Source organism: Pleurodeles waltl, chromosome 4_1, assembly GCF_031143425.1.
Source record: "Pleurodeles waltl isolate 20211129_DDA chromosome 4_1, aPleWal1.hap1.20221129, whole genome shotgun sequence".
Classification (NCBI taxonomy): Eukaryota; Metazoa; Chordata; class Amphibia; order Caudata; family Salamandridae; genus Pleurodeles; species Pleurodeles waltl.
The window spans coordinates 433,399,361-433,416,495 of NC_090442.1; the positions used below are offsets into that span (position 1 = coordinate 433,399,361).

A 17,135-nucleotide genomic window follows, 5' to 3' on the forward strand; every position below is an offset into this window, starting at 1 on the left:
TGTCTCAACTTGTCCTCAGTGTGTACCATATAGGCACAATTACATTAGTAGATCTATAACTTCACTGGAAAGGCAACAATGCCCTTTTCCCTCTTAGGTAGAAGTTATGCACCTGAAACATTGTTTAGTTTGCTTTTTGTATAATAAGATTCAATGTGATTGAACGTTACTTTCAGATATATTTCATAGGGATATTTGACTATTTCGACATCTTACATGACACATTTAAACAGGGTTAACTTGCCTGTGTGTTAATTCGAATTGCTCCAATTGAAGGTATTTCATAATAGTATCCTGAATGTATGAAAGAAGAAAGAAAACATTGTTATGAAATGATGCAGTCAATTAGTCTCAGTAACACACATAATCACATATGTGTATATTTCCTTTTTTACTGTAGCTCTCACCCTCTTTTAGTTGGCAAGTGTCAATGATCATCTTGTGGCACAAACAAAATCAATTGCAGTGTTGCTCATGTTGGAAAATGGGTTATTGGTAGGGCAGGTAGGAACCTACACCTAGCAACAAGCCACTAACCTCCACCTAGGTACAGTTAGGTCTCAGTAAATTAATCCCAGCTCAACCCTTGGTAGCTTGGCAACGAGCGTCAAGGCTTAACTTAGGAGACAAAGTGTAAAGCATTCAAATATCACAAAACAGTAATTAAATAAAACACAGGAAACAGTTTAAAAATCCAAAACCAATTTATAAAAATAGTTTATATTTTTATCTTTAAAATGACACAAAAACAATTAAAATCGGTTCAGGGGAACCGGAGATATGAATTTGTAAAGAATTATTACTTTTCTAGCGCTTAGAAACAAAAAGCGCCAATCGGGTCATCTGGTTGCACCTCGACCGGGGCAAAGTCAAACTTTCAGGCCGACCGCGATGGAGCCCTGCTCGGCTACAGGTCGCGGGAGGCCTCGGTTAAAAAGTTACCTTCTGACTTAGTCTTTATTTTGAAGTTTTTCTTCACCGGGACGAACCTGCCAGTTGAATCCGACCTCCTGGAGCCCTTGTCCGGATACGCGATGTGGGTTTCCTCGGTGGAGACTTTTACCTTCGGACTAAGTCGTTTTTTCGAGATGAAAATCCTTCGACCGGGGTAAACCTGGATCTTGATCCGACGTCCATGGAGCCCTTCTCGGATACGATGGCTGGGAGGTCCCGGTCAACTTTTTACCTTCGGCCTTAGTCTCTTTTTTGGATGTTTTTCTTTACCGGGACGAACCAGGAAGTCAGGCCGGGTCGCGGTTGAGGCAAGCCGGCTAGAATTTTCGCGGCGGGTCGGTCCCTCTCTGGAGCTTTTTTCCCAAAATTCTCAAATCTTTTCCAAACTTCTGGGGCTTCACCCAGATGTTCTTTTAAGGTTCTTTTGGGGTCCACAGCTCATCCCAAGGGTCCAGAAGTTCTGTGATGGTCCTTGGGGGGTGCGGACTTCAACTCCCAGAATGCACCTGGCGCAAACTCCTTTTTGGCCACTGGACAGTGGTCAGCTGGTCACTTTTTCAGGAGTTGGTGCAGGGGACTCTGGATAGCAATTTTTCACCTGTAGCAAACAGGGAGTCCCTCCTTGAACCAGTTGAAGCCAGGCAAAGTCCTTCTTGTGGTGAAGCCCAAGTGTGCAGCTGGTGCAGTCCTTCTGAGTGCAGGTTCCAGGTGCAGGCCAGGGGTCCAGCAGGGCAGTCTTTCTTCTCCTTAAGTTCTTTCTTCTTGAAATTTGGTGGGGATCTGAGGCGTGGGTGCAGGTCTGCCAGTTTTATCCTTGCTCCTGGGTGAAAAGCAGGGGGGCCCTGGTTCTCCAATCAGGGACAGGGTCGTCCCCCTGTGATGACCACTTCCTGGGAAGTGTGGCAAAAATCCATCCCAGAAGGCAACAGTCTCTAAAAATCCAACATGGATGAATCTGATTTTTGGAGGTTACATCTGGCTGAGCCCACCCACTGGTGTGGCTAAAAATCATAAACACACCCCTCTCCTGCCCTCTCCTAATCTAATCAAGGGGGCACCTAATTGTCTGGGGTTGCAGGATGTGGGGGTGTTGCTGGGTGCTGCAAATGTCCTTCTCTGCCTTTGAAGACCAGTTTGGCAGCCCTCCCCCTTCCTGCCTCACCATCTGCTGAGGGGAGATTCTCTCCCCCAAGCACATTCCTTTGTGTGAAGCCTGGCCACTTCACACCTCATCAAGGCAGCCTGGCAGAAGCTGCTGCAGGATGGCCAATCAGAGCACAGCAGTAAAAACAATGCAGAGCTGAAATTGGCAACTTTTTAGGTAAAGTCTAAACTTTTTACCTGGACAAGTTATATTAAATCCAACAACTGGAAGTTGTGGGATGTATTACAACAATCAATTTGATACCAAATTCTTGGTATGTAACATTTAAGGAGACTTTAAAATTTAAAATAAAGTCTGCCCATTCTAGCCTATGAAGGCCATTTACTTCAATGAGGGAAAAACGAATTTGGCTGTTTTTACCTCACCAGGGCTTATAAATCTATTTTTATAAAGTCCCTGCTTATAGTTACATGGCACCCAGCCCTAGGGGCACATAGGGCACACCTTAGGGGTGACTTATATGTAAAAATAAGGTAGTTTAAGACTTGGGAAGTACCTTTAATTCCAAAGTCGAATTTGCATATAACTTTAATTTAAAAGCAGCCAGCAAGGCAGGCTTGCTTTTAAAATGACACTGGGCACCTCAGCAGTGCACCTAGGTGTGCACCACCTATGCTGTGGTCCCTAAACCTACATGCCCTACCATATACTAGGGACTTATAGGTAGGTTAACTTAGCCAGTTATAATTAGCCTAATTTGCATATCCATTTTACACAGAGCACAGGCCCTGGGACTGGTTAGCAGTACCCAGGGCACCATCAAAGTCAGGAAAACACCACCAAAAAGAGGAAAATGGGGGCAAAAAGTTATGGGGCCTCTGCAATCAGCCCTGTTTTCTCACACAACCCCCCCCCAGCCCACACGCCCAGGAGACTCAGCCCAACCCTGGGAGAGTCTTCCTGGCTTGTTAGGCGAGGAAGACAGTGAAGAAAACTGGCTGTCCCTTTGCAGGGCCTACTCTGCCTTATATCCTCCTGTCAGGGTCACTCCCTATGGATAGTGAAGCCATCCCAACAGTAAAAGGACCCAACTCAAACTGAAACTTTCCTCTAGGGGGGCCTTCCTCCTCTCTCTCTGCCAACTTGGGTAGTGAGGTGCCCACCTCCCCTACTCCAAACTTTGCTAGGGCAACACCTAGCTTACCCAAAGAGGTCACCCAACACTTGAGCAACCCCACCATGACCAATAGGGTCAGGGGGCCTACTTTGCTATTGGCCCTGGGGTCTGCCTCCCAGGCCAAGTACATTGCTGCCAGGAAGGCTAGCACCCAGCAGAGCCTACTGACAGCTGTCAGTACCCAGAACCACACCCTAAGCTCTCCACTGACAGGTGGCTGAGCTGCTTTAGGGGCAACTTTGGGGTCCTGGCACCCCTCTTGCTGTCTAGAGTGGGGGGCTACCACCTCCTGTGGCAGACACCCTCCTTCCACTCTCCCTTCTGTCAGTGCAGGAGCAACACCTTGCATCTGGACAGCTGCCTGACTACTCAGGACTTCCTTGGGGTCAGGTGAGGCCTCACCAGTGCCAACTCTGGGCTCCCCCCTTACTGGGGCAGAAGGCCCTTGGCTCCCTGGAACTCTCTTTAAGAGTGGCCTACCCTTCCTTTTCTTCTTTCCTTTTCTTGGGGACCCCTGTCTCCTAACTGTAGGGACTGACTCCCCAGGACTTTGGGTTGGGGGGGCGCCCTGGGCGACCACCCCATCTGTGACCAGACTCTCCTCTGGGAGGTTATTGCCCAGGATACAATCTAGGGGAAGGTCAGCACTGACTACCACCCTAATCCAGTCAAGGATACCCTCCCTCTCTAGAGGCACTATGGCTACAGGTTTGGAGGTGACCTCCCCTGTGGCTATCCTGACTTTCTTTGTCTTTCCTGGGACATACATGTCTGGGGTCACTAACCGGTCACTCACTATAGTGTGACTGGCACAGGTGTCTCTCAGGCCAGTGGTAGGGATCCCATTCACTTGAATGTGGTGGAAGTGCCTACTCCCACCCTCAGGGATCACCAGCTTACCATCTGGTCCTGTCTCCCAGCTCAATGCTAAGAGGACTTCATCATCTGAGGAATCCTCCTCTATGGCTACACTGGACAGCCCAGTGCTAACCACCTTCTTTGGACAGGCTGCATCTCCTCTGAAGTGACCTGTCTGCTGACAGTCAAAGCAAGCCCTACTGTCCAAGAGCTTTTTTAACCCTGGGTCTAACTGTCTCTGCTGGTCAGAGTGGGAGTGGGATTTACTCTCCTCCTTCTTAGGGTTCTGGGGTACAGAGGGAGTCTCTGTGGTGGGCTTACCACCTCCCTCCTTAGGTTTTTGGGGACCTGTCCCCCCCCCCCTTCTTGGAGTCTCCCCCCTGGGACTTGACAACCACCCTGGTTCACAACCACTCATCAGCTGCCTCCCCTAGCTCTCTAGGGTTGGTCTGCTTAGAGTCCACTAGATGCTGGCGTAACCTTTCTTGGATACAATTGGTCAAGATGTGCTCTCTCATGATCAGATTGTATAACCCCTCATAAGTATCTACTTTGTTACCAATAATCCAGCCCTCTAGTGCCTTTAGTGAAATGTCCACAAAGTCAACCCAAGACTGGGTACTGACCTTTTGGGTGTCCCTGAACTTCATTCTATATTGCTCTGGGGTCAGACCAAACTTCGTGGCTAAGCACCTCTTCATACTAGGGTATGAATCTGCCTCCTCCCCCCTTAAGGTCAGAAGCCTATCCCTCCCTGAGTTGGGGACCAACTCCCACAAAAGGGAACCCCAGTATTGAGGCCTAACCCTTCTCATTTGGAGTGCCCTCTGAAAGGCCCCCAGCCACTTATCTATGTCATCCCCCTCTACATAAGCAGGAACTACCCCCTTGGGTAACCTGGGGCAAACTCCCCCACCCATGGACACCTCAGCTTCTTTATCGCTGCTTCCATCTCTTTTTTCTTTGTATGCCCACTTTTTCTTTTCTAGGGCCAGCTTCTCTGCTTCCAAAGCTATGTATGCTAGCTGGGCCTCCAGCTCTCTTTCTCTGATGGATGGGTTCTCTCCTCCTGAAAGGACCCCCTTCCCACCACTAGCTTTGGATCTGCCCCTAGTGACTGTGTTTACTGAGGACCGTTCTTCCTCATCCTCACTTAGGCTCAGATGCCTTCCCTCCCCTGAGTGGTTAGAGCTTGCATCCTCCCTTCTTTCTCCCTCCTCTGGAGCTTCTTCTGACTCTACCTCTTGGGCCTCAGCCCATGCTGTCAGGGATGTGATCAGGATTTGCTTCCTGAGATCAGTGGTTGCAGGCAACCCTCTTTCAATACACAACCCCCTAAGCTGGACTACTGTCAGTGTGGGTAGGCTAGCCAGATCAAGCTCCATGGTTCCCTAATTTTGTGTCAACAAAAACCTTTTGCAAAAATTGGAAACAACAATTTAGAAAAATTACAAAAATTCAATAATTGAAATTAATCCAAATTAAAAAGTAAAAACAATTTTTGCACTAGGACAATTTAAAGGATTTTTAATTTGTTTTACCTAAAACTGTAACGTGATATTGAACACAAGTACAGGATCCTGTCGCTGCTTCCAATTATGTTGGAAAATGGGTTATTGGTAGGGCAGGTAGGTACCTACACCTAGCAACAAGCCACTAACCTCCACCTAGGTACAGTTAGGTCTCAGTAAATTAATCCCAGCTCAACCCTTGGTAGCTTGGCAACGAGCGTCAAGGCTTAACTTAGGAGACAAAGTGTAAAGCATTCAAATATCACAAAACAGTAATTAAATAAAACACAGGAAACAGTTTAAAAATCCAAAACCAATTTATGAAAATAGTTTATATTTTTATCTTTAAAATGACACAAAAACAATTAAAATCGGTTCAGGGGAACCGGAGATATGAATTTTTAAAGAATTATTACTTTTCTAGCGCTTAGAAACAAAAAGCGCCAATCGGGTCATCTGGTTGCACCTCGACCGGGGCAAAGTCAAACTTTCAGGCCGACCGCGATGGAGCCCTGCTCGGCTACAGGTCGCGGGAGGCCTCGGTTAAAAAGTTACCTTCTGACTTAGTCTTTATTTTGAAGTTTTTCTTCACCGGGACGAACCTGCCAGTTGAATCCGACCTCCTGGAGCCCTTGTCCGGATACGCGATGTGGGTTTCCTCGGTGGAGACTTTTACCTTCGGACTTAGTCGTTTTTTCGAGATGAAAATCCTTCGACCGGGGTAAACCTGGATCTTGATCCGACGTCCATGGAGCCCTTCTCGGATACGATGGCTGGGAGGTCCCGGTCAACTTTTTACCTTCGGACTTAGTCTCTTTCTTGGATGTTTTTCTTTACCGGGACGAACCACGAAGTCAGGCCGGGTCGCGGTTGAGGCAAGCCAGCTAGAATTTCCGCGGCGGGTCGGTCCCTCTCTGGAGCTTTTTTCCAAAAATTCTCAAATCTTTTCCAAACTTCTGGGGCTTCACCCAGATGTTCTTTTAAGGTTCTTTTGGGGTCCACAGCTCATCCCAAGGGTCCAGAAGTTCTGTGATGGTCCTTGGGGGGTGCGGACTTCAACTCCCAGAATGCACCTGGCGCAAATTCCTTTTTGGCCACTGGACAGTGGTCAGCTGGTCACTTTTTCAGGAGTTGGTGCAGGGGACTCTGGATAGCAATTTTTCACCTGTAGCAAACAGGGAGTCCCTCCTTGAACCAGTTGAAGCCAGGCAAAGTCCTTCTTGTGGTGAAGCCCAAGTGTGCAGCTGGTGCAGTCCTTCTGAGTGCAGGTTCCAGGTGCAGGCCAGGGGTCCAGCAGGGCAGTCCTTCTTCTCCTTAAGTTCTTTCTTCTTGAAATTTGGTGGGGATCTGAGGCGTGGGTGCAGGTCTGCCAGTTTTATCCTTGCTCCTGGGTGAAAAGCAGGGGGGCCCTGGTTCTCCAATCAGGGACAGGGTCGTCCCCCTGTGATGACCACTTCCTGGGAAGTGTGGCAAAAATCCATCCCAGAAGGCAACAGTCTCTAAAAATCCAACATGGATGAATCTGATTTTTGGAGGTTACATCTGGCTGAGCCCACCCACTGGTGTGGCTAAAAATCATAAACACACCCCTCTCCTGCCCTCTCCTAATCTATCAAGGGGGCACCTAATTGTCTGGGGTTACAGGATGTGGGGGTGTTGCTGGGTGCTGCAAATGTCCTTCTCTGCCTTTGAAGACCAGTTTGGCAGCCCTCCCCCTTCCTGCCTCACCATCTGCATCACCATCTCACCTGCATCACATTCCTTTGTGTGAAGCCTGGCCACTTCACACCTCATCAAGGCAGCCTGGCAGAAGCTGCTGCAGGCTGGCCAATCAGAGCACAGCAGCAAAAACAATGCAGAGCTGAAATTGGCAACTTTTTAGGTAAAGTCTAAACTTTTTACCTGGACAAGTTATATTAAATCCAACAACTGGAAGTTGTGGGATTTATTACAACAATCAATTTGATACCAAATTCTTGGTATGTAACATATAAGGAGACTTTAAAATTTAAAATAAAGTCTGCCCATTCTAGCCTATGAAGGCCATTTACTTCAATGAGGGAAAAACGAATTTGGCTGTTTTTATCTCACCAGGGCTTATAAATCTATTTTTATAAAATCCCTGCTTATAGTTACATGGCACCCAGCCCTAGGGGCACATAGGGCACACCTTCGGGGTGACTTATATGTAAAAATAAGGTAGTTTAAGACTTGGGAAGTACCTTTAATTCCAAAGTCGAATTTGCATATAACTTTAATTTAAAAGCAGCCAGCAAGGCAGGCTTGCTTTTAAAATGACACTGGGCACCTCAGCAGTGCACCTAGGTGTGCACCACCTATGCTGTGGTCCCTAAACCTACATGCCCTACCATATACTAGGGACTTATAGGTAGGTTAACTTAGCCAATTATAATTAGCCTAATTTGCATATCCATTTTACACAGAGCACAGGCCCTGGGACTGGTTAGCAGTACCCAGGGCACCATCAAAGTCAGGAAAAGACCAGCAAAAAGAGGAAAATGGGGGCAAAAAGTTATGGGGCCTCTGCAATCAGCCCTGTTTTCTCACAGGTAAGTAAAGTGATGCTATACCCTATGATTATATATTTTAAAGGCAAACGATTGTTACGAATAATATAAACATAAACCTGTGTATGTTTACGTACATTTATAGATGCACAGGTAACCTTGTTATAAGGTTTTACATTGACAACAAGAGGTTCAGGCGACATAAACTATGAAGGGGACAAATATATCCATGTCTCTGTGCAAGATGGGGTGGCTTACACCACCACTTCCCTTGAGCAAGACAGCAGAGTCAACAGTCAGCATCTGTGAGAAAGTAGCCTCTTTCTAGCCTTGTTACCCCCACATTTAGCCTGTTTGTGAGTATATGTCAGGGTGTTTTCACTGTCTCACTGGGATCCTGCTAGCCAGGGCCCAGTGCTCATAGTGAAAACCCTATGTTGTCAGTATGTTTGTTATGTGTCACTGGGACCCTGCTAGCCAGGACCCCAGTGCTCATAAGTTTGTGGCCTCAATGTGTTCCCTGTGTGATGCCTAACTGTCTCACTGAAGCTCTGCTAACAAGATTCTCAGTGGTTATGCTCTCTCTGCTTCCAAATGTGTCACTAACAGGCTAGTGACTAAATTTACCAATTCACATTGGCATACTGGTACACCCATATAATTCCCTAATATATGGTACTGAGGTACCCAGGGTATTGGGGTTCCAGGAGATCCCTATGGGCTGCAGCATTTCTTTTGCCACCCATAGGGAGCTCTGACAATTCTTACACAGGCCTGCCATTGCAGCCTGCGTGAAATAACGTCCACATTATTTCACAGCCATTTACCACTGCACTTAAGTAACATATAAGTCACCTATATGTCTAACCTTCACCTGGTGAAGGTTGGGTGCAAAGTTACTTAGTGTGTGGGCACCCTGGCACTAGCCAAGGTGCCCCCACATCATTCAGGGCAAATTTCCTGGACTTTGTGAGTGCAGGGACACCATTACACACGTGCACTACACATAGGTCACTACCTATGTGTAGCGTCACAATGGTAACTCCGAACATGGCCATGTAACATGATCCCCTGGGTCTCTAGCACAGTACCCGGGTACTGCCAAACTGCCTTTCCGGGGTCTCCACTGCAGCTGCTGCTGCTGCCAACCCCTCAGACAGGTTTCTGCCCTCCTGGGGTCCAGACAGCCCTGGCCCAGGAAGGCAGAACAAAGGATTTCCTCTGAGAGAGGGTGTTACACCCTCTCTCTTTGGAAATAGGTGTGAAGGCTGGGGAGGAGTAGCCTCCCCCAGCCTCTGGAAATGCTTTGATGGGCACAGATGGTGCCCTTCTCTGCATAAGCCAATCTACACCGGTTCAGGGATCCTCCAGCCCTGCTCTGGTGCAAAACTGGACAAAGGAAAGGGGAGTGACCACTCCCCTGACCTGCACCTCTCAGGGGAGGTGCCCAGAGCTCCTCCAGTGTGTCCCAGACCTCTGCCATCTTGGAAACAGAGGTGTTGGGGCACACTGGACTGCTCTGAGTGGCCAGTGCCAGCAGGTGACGTCAGAGGCTCCTTCTGATAGGCTCTTACCTGTCTTGGTAGCCAATCCTCCTAACATAGTAGCCAAACCTCCTTTTCTGGCTATTTAGGGTCTCTGCTTTGGGGAATTCTTCAGATAATGAATGTAAGAGCTCACCAGAGTTCCTCTGCATCTCCCTCTTCACCTTCTGCCAAAGGATCGACCGCTGACTGCTCAGGACGCCTGCAAAACCTCAACAAAGTAGCAAGACGACTACTAGCAACCTTGTATCGCTTCATCCTGCCGGCTTTCTCGACTGTTTCCAGGTGGTGCATCCTCTGGGTGTAGCCTGCCTTCTCCCTGCACCAGGAGTTCTGAAGAAATCTCTCGTGGGTCGACGGAATCTTCCCCCTGCAACCGCAGGCACCAAAAGACTGTATCACTGGTCCTCTGGGTCCCCTCTCAGCATGATGAGCGTGGTCCCTGGAACTCAGCAACTCTGTCCAAGTGACTCCCACAGTACAGTAACTCTTCAGTCCAAGTTTGGTGGAGGTAAGTCCTTGCCTTCCTACGCTAGACTGCATTGCTGGGTACTGCGTGATTTGCAGCTGCTCCGGCTCCTGTGCACTCTTCCCAGATTTCCTTTGTGCACAGCCAAGCCTGGGTCCTCGACACTCCTTCCTGCAGTGCACAACCTTCTGAGTTGTCATCCGGCGTCGTGGGACTCCCTTTTGTGACTTCGGGTGGACTCCAGTTCACTTTTCTTCCAAGTGCCTGTTCAGGTACTTCTGCAGGTGCTGCCTGCTTCTGTGAGGACTCTCTAAGTTGCTGGGTGCCCCCTCTGTCTCCTCCTCCAAGTGGCGACATCCTGGTCCCTCCTGGGCCACAGCAGCACCCAAAAACCTCTACTGCGACCCTTGCAGCTAGCAAGGCTTGTTTGCGGTATATCTGTGTGGGAACACCTCCACAAGCTTCATCGCGACATGGGATATCCGTCCTCCAAAGGAGAAGTTCCTAGTCCTCTTCTTTCTTGCAGAACTCTAAGATCCTTCCAACAGGTGGCAGCTTCCTTGCACCCTCAGCGGGCATTTCCTGGGCTCCTGCCCACTCTCGACACTGTCGCGACTATTGGACTTGGTCCCCTTGTCTTACAGGTACTCAGGTCCAGAAATCCACTGTTGTTGCATTGCTGGTGTTTGTTCTTCCTGCAGAATCCCCCTATCACGACTTCTGTGCTCTCTGTGGGTAGTAGGTGCACTTTACACCTACCTTTAAGGGTCTTGGGGTGGGCTATTTTTCTAACCCTCACTGTTTTCTTACAGTCCCAGCGACCCTCTACAAGCTCACATAGGTTTGGGGTCCATTCGTGGTTCGCATTCCACTTTTGGAGTATATGGTTTGTGTTGCCCCTATACCTATGTGCTCCTATTGCAATCTATTGTAATTCTACACTGTTTGCATTACATTTCTTGCTATTACTTACCTAATTTTGGTTTGTGTACATATATCTTGTGTATATATCTTATCCTCATACTGAGGGTACTCACTGAGATACGTTTGGCATATTGTGATTAAAATAAAGTACCTTTATTTTTAGTACTTCTGTGTATTGTGTTTCTTATGATATTGTGCATATGACACCAGTGGTATAGTAGGAGCTTTACATGTCTCCTAGTTCAGCCTTAGCTGCTTTGCGTTAGCTACCTTCTATCAGCCTAAGCTGCTAGAAACACCTCTTCTACACCAATAAGGGATAACTGGACCTTGCACAAGGTGGAAGTACCTCTGGTACCCACTACAAGCCAGGCCAGCCTCCTACAGCATCTATGCCCTTTTACAATGTGGGGATGTAGGGGAAAAAAAATGAAAAACATTGCCACACTGCCATTCAAGAGTATGGAGGAGGATTAAGTGTGCCCTACATACTGAACAGGACACAGGGGTAAGTATTAGCTGCATCTGTCCTTAGCAATCACGATTTTACAACATAACAAGACAACCACAATTGTGAAAAGCCAATGGAACTGTTGAAAGATGCCCCAACCTTCTATACACTAAGCTGAAGCTGGCCCATGACAGGTGACAGCTGTCCCATAAACTCTTTGCCTCCATCATTAAAAGGATCATGCACCTAAAAAACTAAATTACATTCTCTGAATAAACAAAATAATACTTGTTTTATTAAACTTCAAGCACATTTTGGAGCAGAAAAAAATAAACATGTATGATATTAATGAGGCATTGTGCTATTTTGTTGTCAAATAAGCTAATTTATTTCAATGGTATGAAACGGTGGTAGTATTGGAGGTAAGTTTAGCTAGGTTAGAGGTGAATTCTAACACTCAGAGGACAGAGAGGTGGAAGAGTGTGTTAAAGATGGGCCAAAAATGAGGGGGTGGTGTGGAAGGAAAGAGGGCATCATTAGCATCAATGATTGAAGAAACATGGGTGTGAATGGGTAGGAACATACTTCCCATTCATTAAAAATATAGAGCGGAACAAAATAGTATACTTTGTGAAGAACAAATATTTATAAAAGATACATTCTCAACTAACATTATGAATAACACTAACTACATCAGAACCTCTTGCTATCAATAAAAAAGGTGGGGGCACACCACATCTTTCATGACACTTAAAGACCAGTATCACTGTGTTATGGAAACACATATTCAGTGGTGTAACAAAACTTGAGACCCGTCCCGCAAAGTACAGGGAGCCCCTCCCCCCTTTGGACTCAGTCAGGAACCCTCAGATCAGGGTACTGTGCGGAGGGGGACCTCAGAGCTCCAGGGCCTTCTCAGCACCACAAGGGCTGCAGGGCCTTTATTACTCCACAGCACATATTCTCTTGATGTACTGTTTGATCAGTTCCTTAATCAATTCTCAAAGAAGATCAGTCTACGGGTAACACCATTCTCTTTACCAATAGGAAATAGTGGCATAATACATCTGAATCCTGGACTGCCATCTGCAAATTCACAATGTGCATTTTCATCTCGACTGGCATGACAATTTTTTCAAGAACCAGAGGATTAAATTCCGGCATCTGCCTGCTCATGTTTTTGTTGCTGACTTTAATAAGGCATTCATAAAACAGTTACTCCATTGATATTCATGAGCTTAAACACACAACCACTTACAGCAAGCAAGATGCACACCTAAGGCAGATGAAAGTTTTGGCCTTAATCAGAGTATATCTATGGGGGAAGGCTGCACAGAGCTTGCAGCAAGCCAGATCAAACATCTTCTCCAGAGACTTGACACCAGTGTCATACAGTCATACAGTAACTAAACAATTATAAGATTGTCATTTTTACACAGCAGCAGTCCTTGAAAGAGAGCCCTCAAATGGCATGCTGTATGAATGTCTCCAGGACTAATGTGCTAGAAATTTATATAATCTGCAACATAGCTTTCCTAACTAACAAAAAACAAATGTATCACTATTCTACCAACATAGGGCCAGATTTAGATCTTGGCGGATGGGAATACTCCATCACGAATGTGACGGATATCCCATCCGCAGTATTGCAATCCCTCTATCTACTATGGAGAACGATTGTGATGGTGTATGTCATCAGGTGAGATTTAAATCAGGCCTAAAATCAAAAATTGTAGTATTTAACTCATGCATTCAGCCTCCACCATCAAAAGGTTGATTAGCACCTATTACAAACAAAAATGTACTTCATCAAAAAGAGCAAAAGTCAATGTTGAGTAACACACATATAATAAATACCAAATTTGGTAGTGATTAGTTATACCTAGATAGCATGAGCATACATACACGTGAAGTAACCTAATGTGGTGATTTAAGTTAGCCTAACTGTCAATGTTATTTTAACAGGGATTTATATATATATATAACACTGAAAGGTATGTTTTTCACATTGAGCTGTTGTTTTGTATAAGATGTTTTTCTTTCCACTGCAGATGCAGTAACTTTCCAGAAGCTTTCTTTTAGTTAGTGAATAGGCTTTTATTTGGTATTAGACAACTGATAGTGACATTTGCATAGGGAGGAGAGGAGAAACAGGAAGGATGATCCATGGAATAACTGTCTGGACTTCAAAATATGAACAAATTATATTTTCAAGGACTTATTTTTGTGGCTCATTGTAAAGACGTAAGGAACTCTCAGGAGTTTATTGAAATCTTATTGGATGCTGTGAATGAAGAATGTGATCCTAGAGTAGGAGAAGCTTTTTTTCTGGTGCTCTGTGTCTGCATTTCTTGAGACCATATTGCTCTTTATGAGAGACTATTTTTTTACTTTCTCCCTACTTGCATTAAATGTTTGCTAATTCTTAGCTGAAAATACCACCTAGCTTACTGTCTTTTTTTGAAGTGCAAAGTCTTTATGCTTATGCATTCATTTGCTCATCACAACTATTTATTTGGTTTTTGAACTGCCAACTTATTCTACTACATTCCAATTTAATTTAGATTAAGCAGATTTCGTTATGAAATGAACTTGCTGTGTTATTTCAGTTTTAACTGTCATACTTACCAATATTGTATTTTTCCTAATATTGAAATATTGATTATTGGATTATATTCATTTCTAATGATGATGCCTAAAAGACCACTGCTTATTGAATAAATAACAAAACTAAAGAATTGATTAATAAAACCCTTTAACCCACACGAATTCTATGTCAGGAACGGAGGCAAGGATTATGCCTTTTTTCTCCACTTTATATAATAGCAGCCAAACATTAAAAGAAACTACTATTCCTATGACAGCTTAGGAATTGGAGAACATGAAAGCACCAATCAAAACTTGTAGTTTAGAACCAAACAGGTACAGGCAGTCCATAATATAGTCTATTGTCTGTTTCTCCATTTTCTCTTTCTTTGCTGCTCGCAGGCGAGATAAGTTTAACCTTTTTTTCTCTCTTGTTGAATTGATAAGATTTTTGGTGATTTTAGTGTTTGTGTATTATTTCTTATCTATTCTAGGAATAGTTCACATTCTGGGAAACGTTATTGCTCCTTCGCAATTGTTTATTGCTCTGCACCTCATGTGGTGTTTGAACCCCACCAGGCGGCGTAGGTTTAGGACACTTACGCTGAGGAAGACGCGCTGAGATGGACACGCAGCTTTGATTTCCTCTCAGATCAGGAGTGAAGCTGCACGCCCACTTCAGTCAGTGCGTTTTTTCTGCCTCAGAGCCTATTGCCTTGAGAGTGACTCCCTTTAACAAGGGTCTGTAGTCAAATATTTACTTTCTGGATGCCCTGCTTTTTTTCTGTATTATTTTATTTTATTTCTTGTACACCCTTCAGGGTCTGTAGTTGGACATATTTGCCCTTGTGGGACACACTCCCAGGCTATATATATATTTATATGTATATTTAATCCCTTTGTAGAGATTTGTGCACTGGGGAGAAGTGTCCCAGGTTGAAGCCCTTTACCATCAATGTGACTTCACACTCTTTAACCTTATCAGCTAACACCTAGCATTTATTAATTTTGGCCAACAATTATTATATTTTGATTTGATTCCATCACCTATATCAAAATGGAATTAAATTATGAGGAGGAATTTTTCGACACTGTAGATGCCTCTACTCACGGGGAAGTTTATGAGGAAATAGGTCCTCTTGAGGACAGGGTCTCACAACAAATTTCATGTGAGTGCACCAAATTTACAGCCTCTAACCTAGCTCCTTCAGTGTCACCTCTTCCCTCTAATGAGTCTCAGTCTGCATCCATTGGTGCAACTCCAACAAAGAGTCGTCACGAAGCAGGAGTTGATCATTGTGCTTTTGATTTTGTTAAAAATTCCCCTTTATCCCTCGTCGATCCTTCTCTCTCCTTAGATCCTTCAGTTTCCCTGTCAGTTCAACCCTACTCTCCGTCCCTTCAATATACTGATTTCTCTGGGAAACAGGATGATGATGCCAGTACATCCTGACCTTGCCTTCTTTCCACCTCTCAACCTGCTCCTCACAGATCGCCATTGGATATTTCAGACTTGTTAGATCTGGATGAAATTATCCATCCTAGGTCTTCCAAAAGGGCCCCTTCTGACAAAGTGGCAAATTATGTGGCAAGTTGCAACCGGAAACCATTAGAGAAGGAATCCCATTAATGCCTTAGAGCTGAATGGCTCTGTCCTTCCCTGTCAAACAAAGTTACTATAACTCCTGAACTTGACCCAAAAATGTCCACAATATAAACTTTTAAATGTCCTACGCCCTTTAACAAAAATACTAGACATGCTAAGACCTCAGGAGTGTTGGTCTCTCCCGATATTCTCTCAGGTTGGGCACAAAAGTGGTATTATTTTTTTGGACGATGCAAACTGTGCCCTCTCTACTGAGCATTGATGCTCTTTGCTAATAAAAGTGGATCCTAAGCTGGGAGATCTAGATGGTTCAGAAGTGGGTGCTGTGACTCAGGGAGGATGATTTGGTGAACCCTTTATAAAGGAAGTAGGGAAGTTTGTGAACACATTCACTTCCTTGGACAAGGCACAAACGTCTATAAAGAGAGTTTTCCCCTCCTGAATTTCCCATGGAGCCGGTCGAGGCAGAGGCCACTCAGCGGGCCGTGCTCAGGTGCACACCTCATACAGAGGACAAGGATCCAAGCAAGGCCAATTCCACGATCAATCTAGAATTGCCAACTTCTACCCAACAAGAGGCAGACGCTTCAGGTATCGAGGAGGCAGAGGAGCTTTAACAGCATCGTTTTCCAGTAAGTGTTATCCATTTTTCCCTTCTAAAAGTAGGGGGCCGTTTGGCAAATTTTGCCTAGGCCTGAAAGTCATTAACAAGGGATGCATGGGTCATACAAACCATAAAAGGTTTTCAGATAGAATTTTTTGGGACTCCCAAACAGGATTTAAGTCCAAGTCCCCTTGCATTTTCCTCTCAGTATACCATTCTGGTGGACGCAGAGGTTGTGGCATTGTTGGACAAAGGGGCTATTTCTCTGAGAATGCCTCATCCTTGGGGGTTCATCAGCAATCTGTTCCTAGTAGATAATGCCGATGGAGGTCAACGACCAGTCATCAATTTAAGGGAATTTAACAAATGGCTGATTTATTGCCATTTCAAAATGGAAGGGATTCATGTTCTTCGTGATGTCTTGCGTCCTCTAGACTGGTTAGTACATCTCGACCTAAAAGACGCTTATCACGATCATACCTATTTCTGATCGCACAGACTTTTTCTTCAATTTATTTGGGGAAACCAGACATTCAAATTCACAACCCTTCCATTAAGTCTATCTTGGGCACTATGGTGTTTCACAAAGGTCCTCAAGCCCATTGTGGAACATCTAAGGGCACAGGGGATACGACTAATTGTTTATCTCGATGACATGTGATTCTTGGTTCAATGTCCCAGAAAACTCTCCGTCCAACTGCAGATATCAGTCAACTTACTGCAAAACCTAGGGGTTGTTATAAACAAGTCCAAATCTCTGTTAATCTTTTCACAAAGAACAGTTTTTCTAGGTTTCACCATAGACTCAGTCTCTGCCA

The 17,135-nt window shown here is 45.3% G+C and overlaps 1 protein-coding gene across 12 annotated transcripts in view; it reads right to left on the bottom strand.

The window, feature by feature from the left end:
* The window catches only part of CACNA2D1 (calcium voltage-gated channel auxiliary subunit alpha2delta 1), a 1,459,114-nt gene that overhangs the window by 256,689 nt on the left and 1,185,290 nt on the right, over nucleotides 1-17,135 (bottom strand). For all 12 annotated transcript variants that reach the window (XM_069228696.1, XM_069228697.1, XM_069228694.1 and 9 more), the window contains exon 14: nucleotides 245-294. In XM_069228696.1, coding sequence (XP_069084797.1) covers nucleotides 245-294 — 50 coding nt within the window. The remainder of the gene's footprint in view (nucleotides 1-244; nucleotides 295-17,135) is intronic.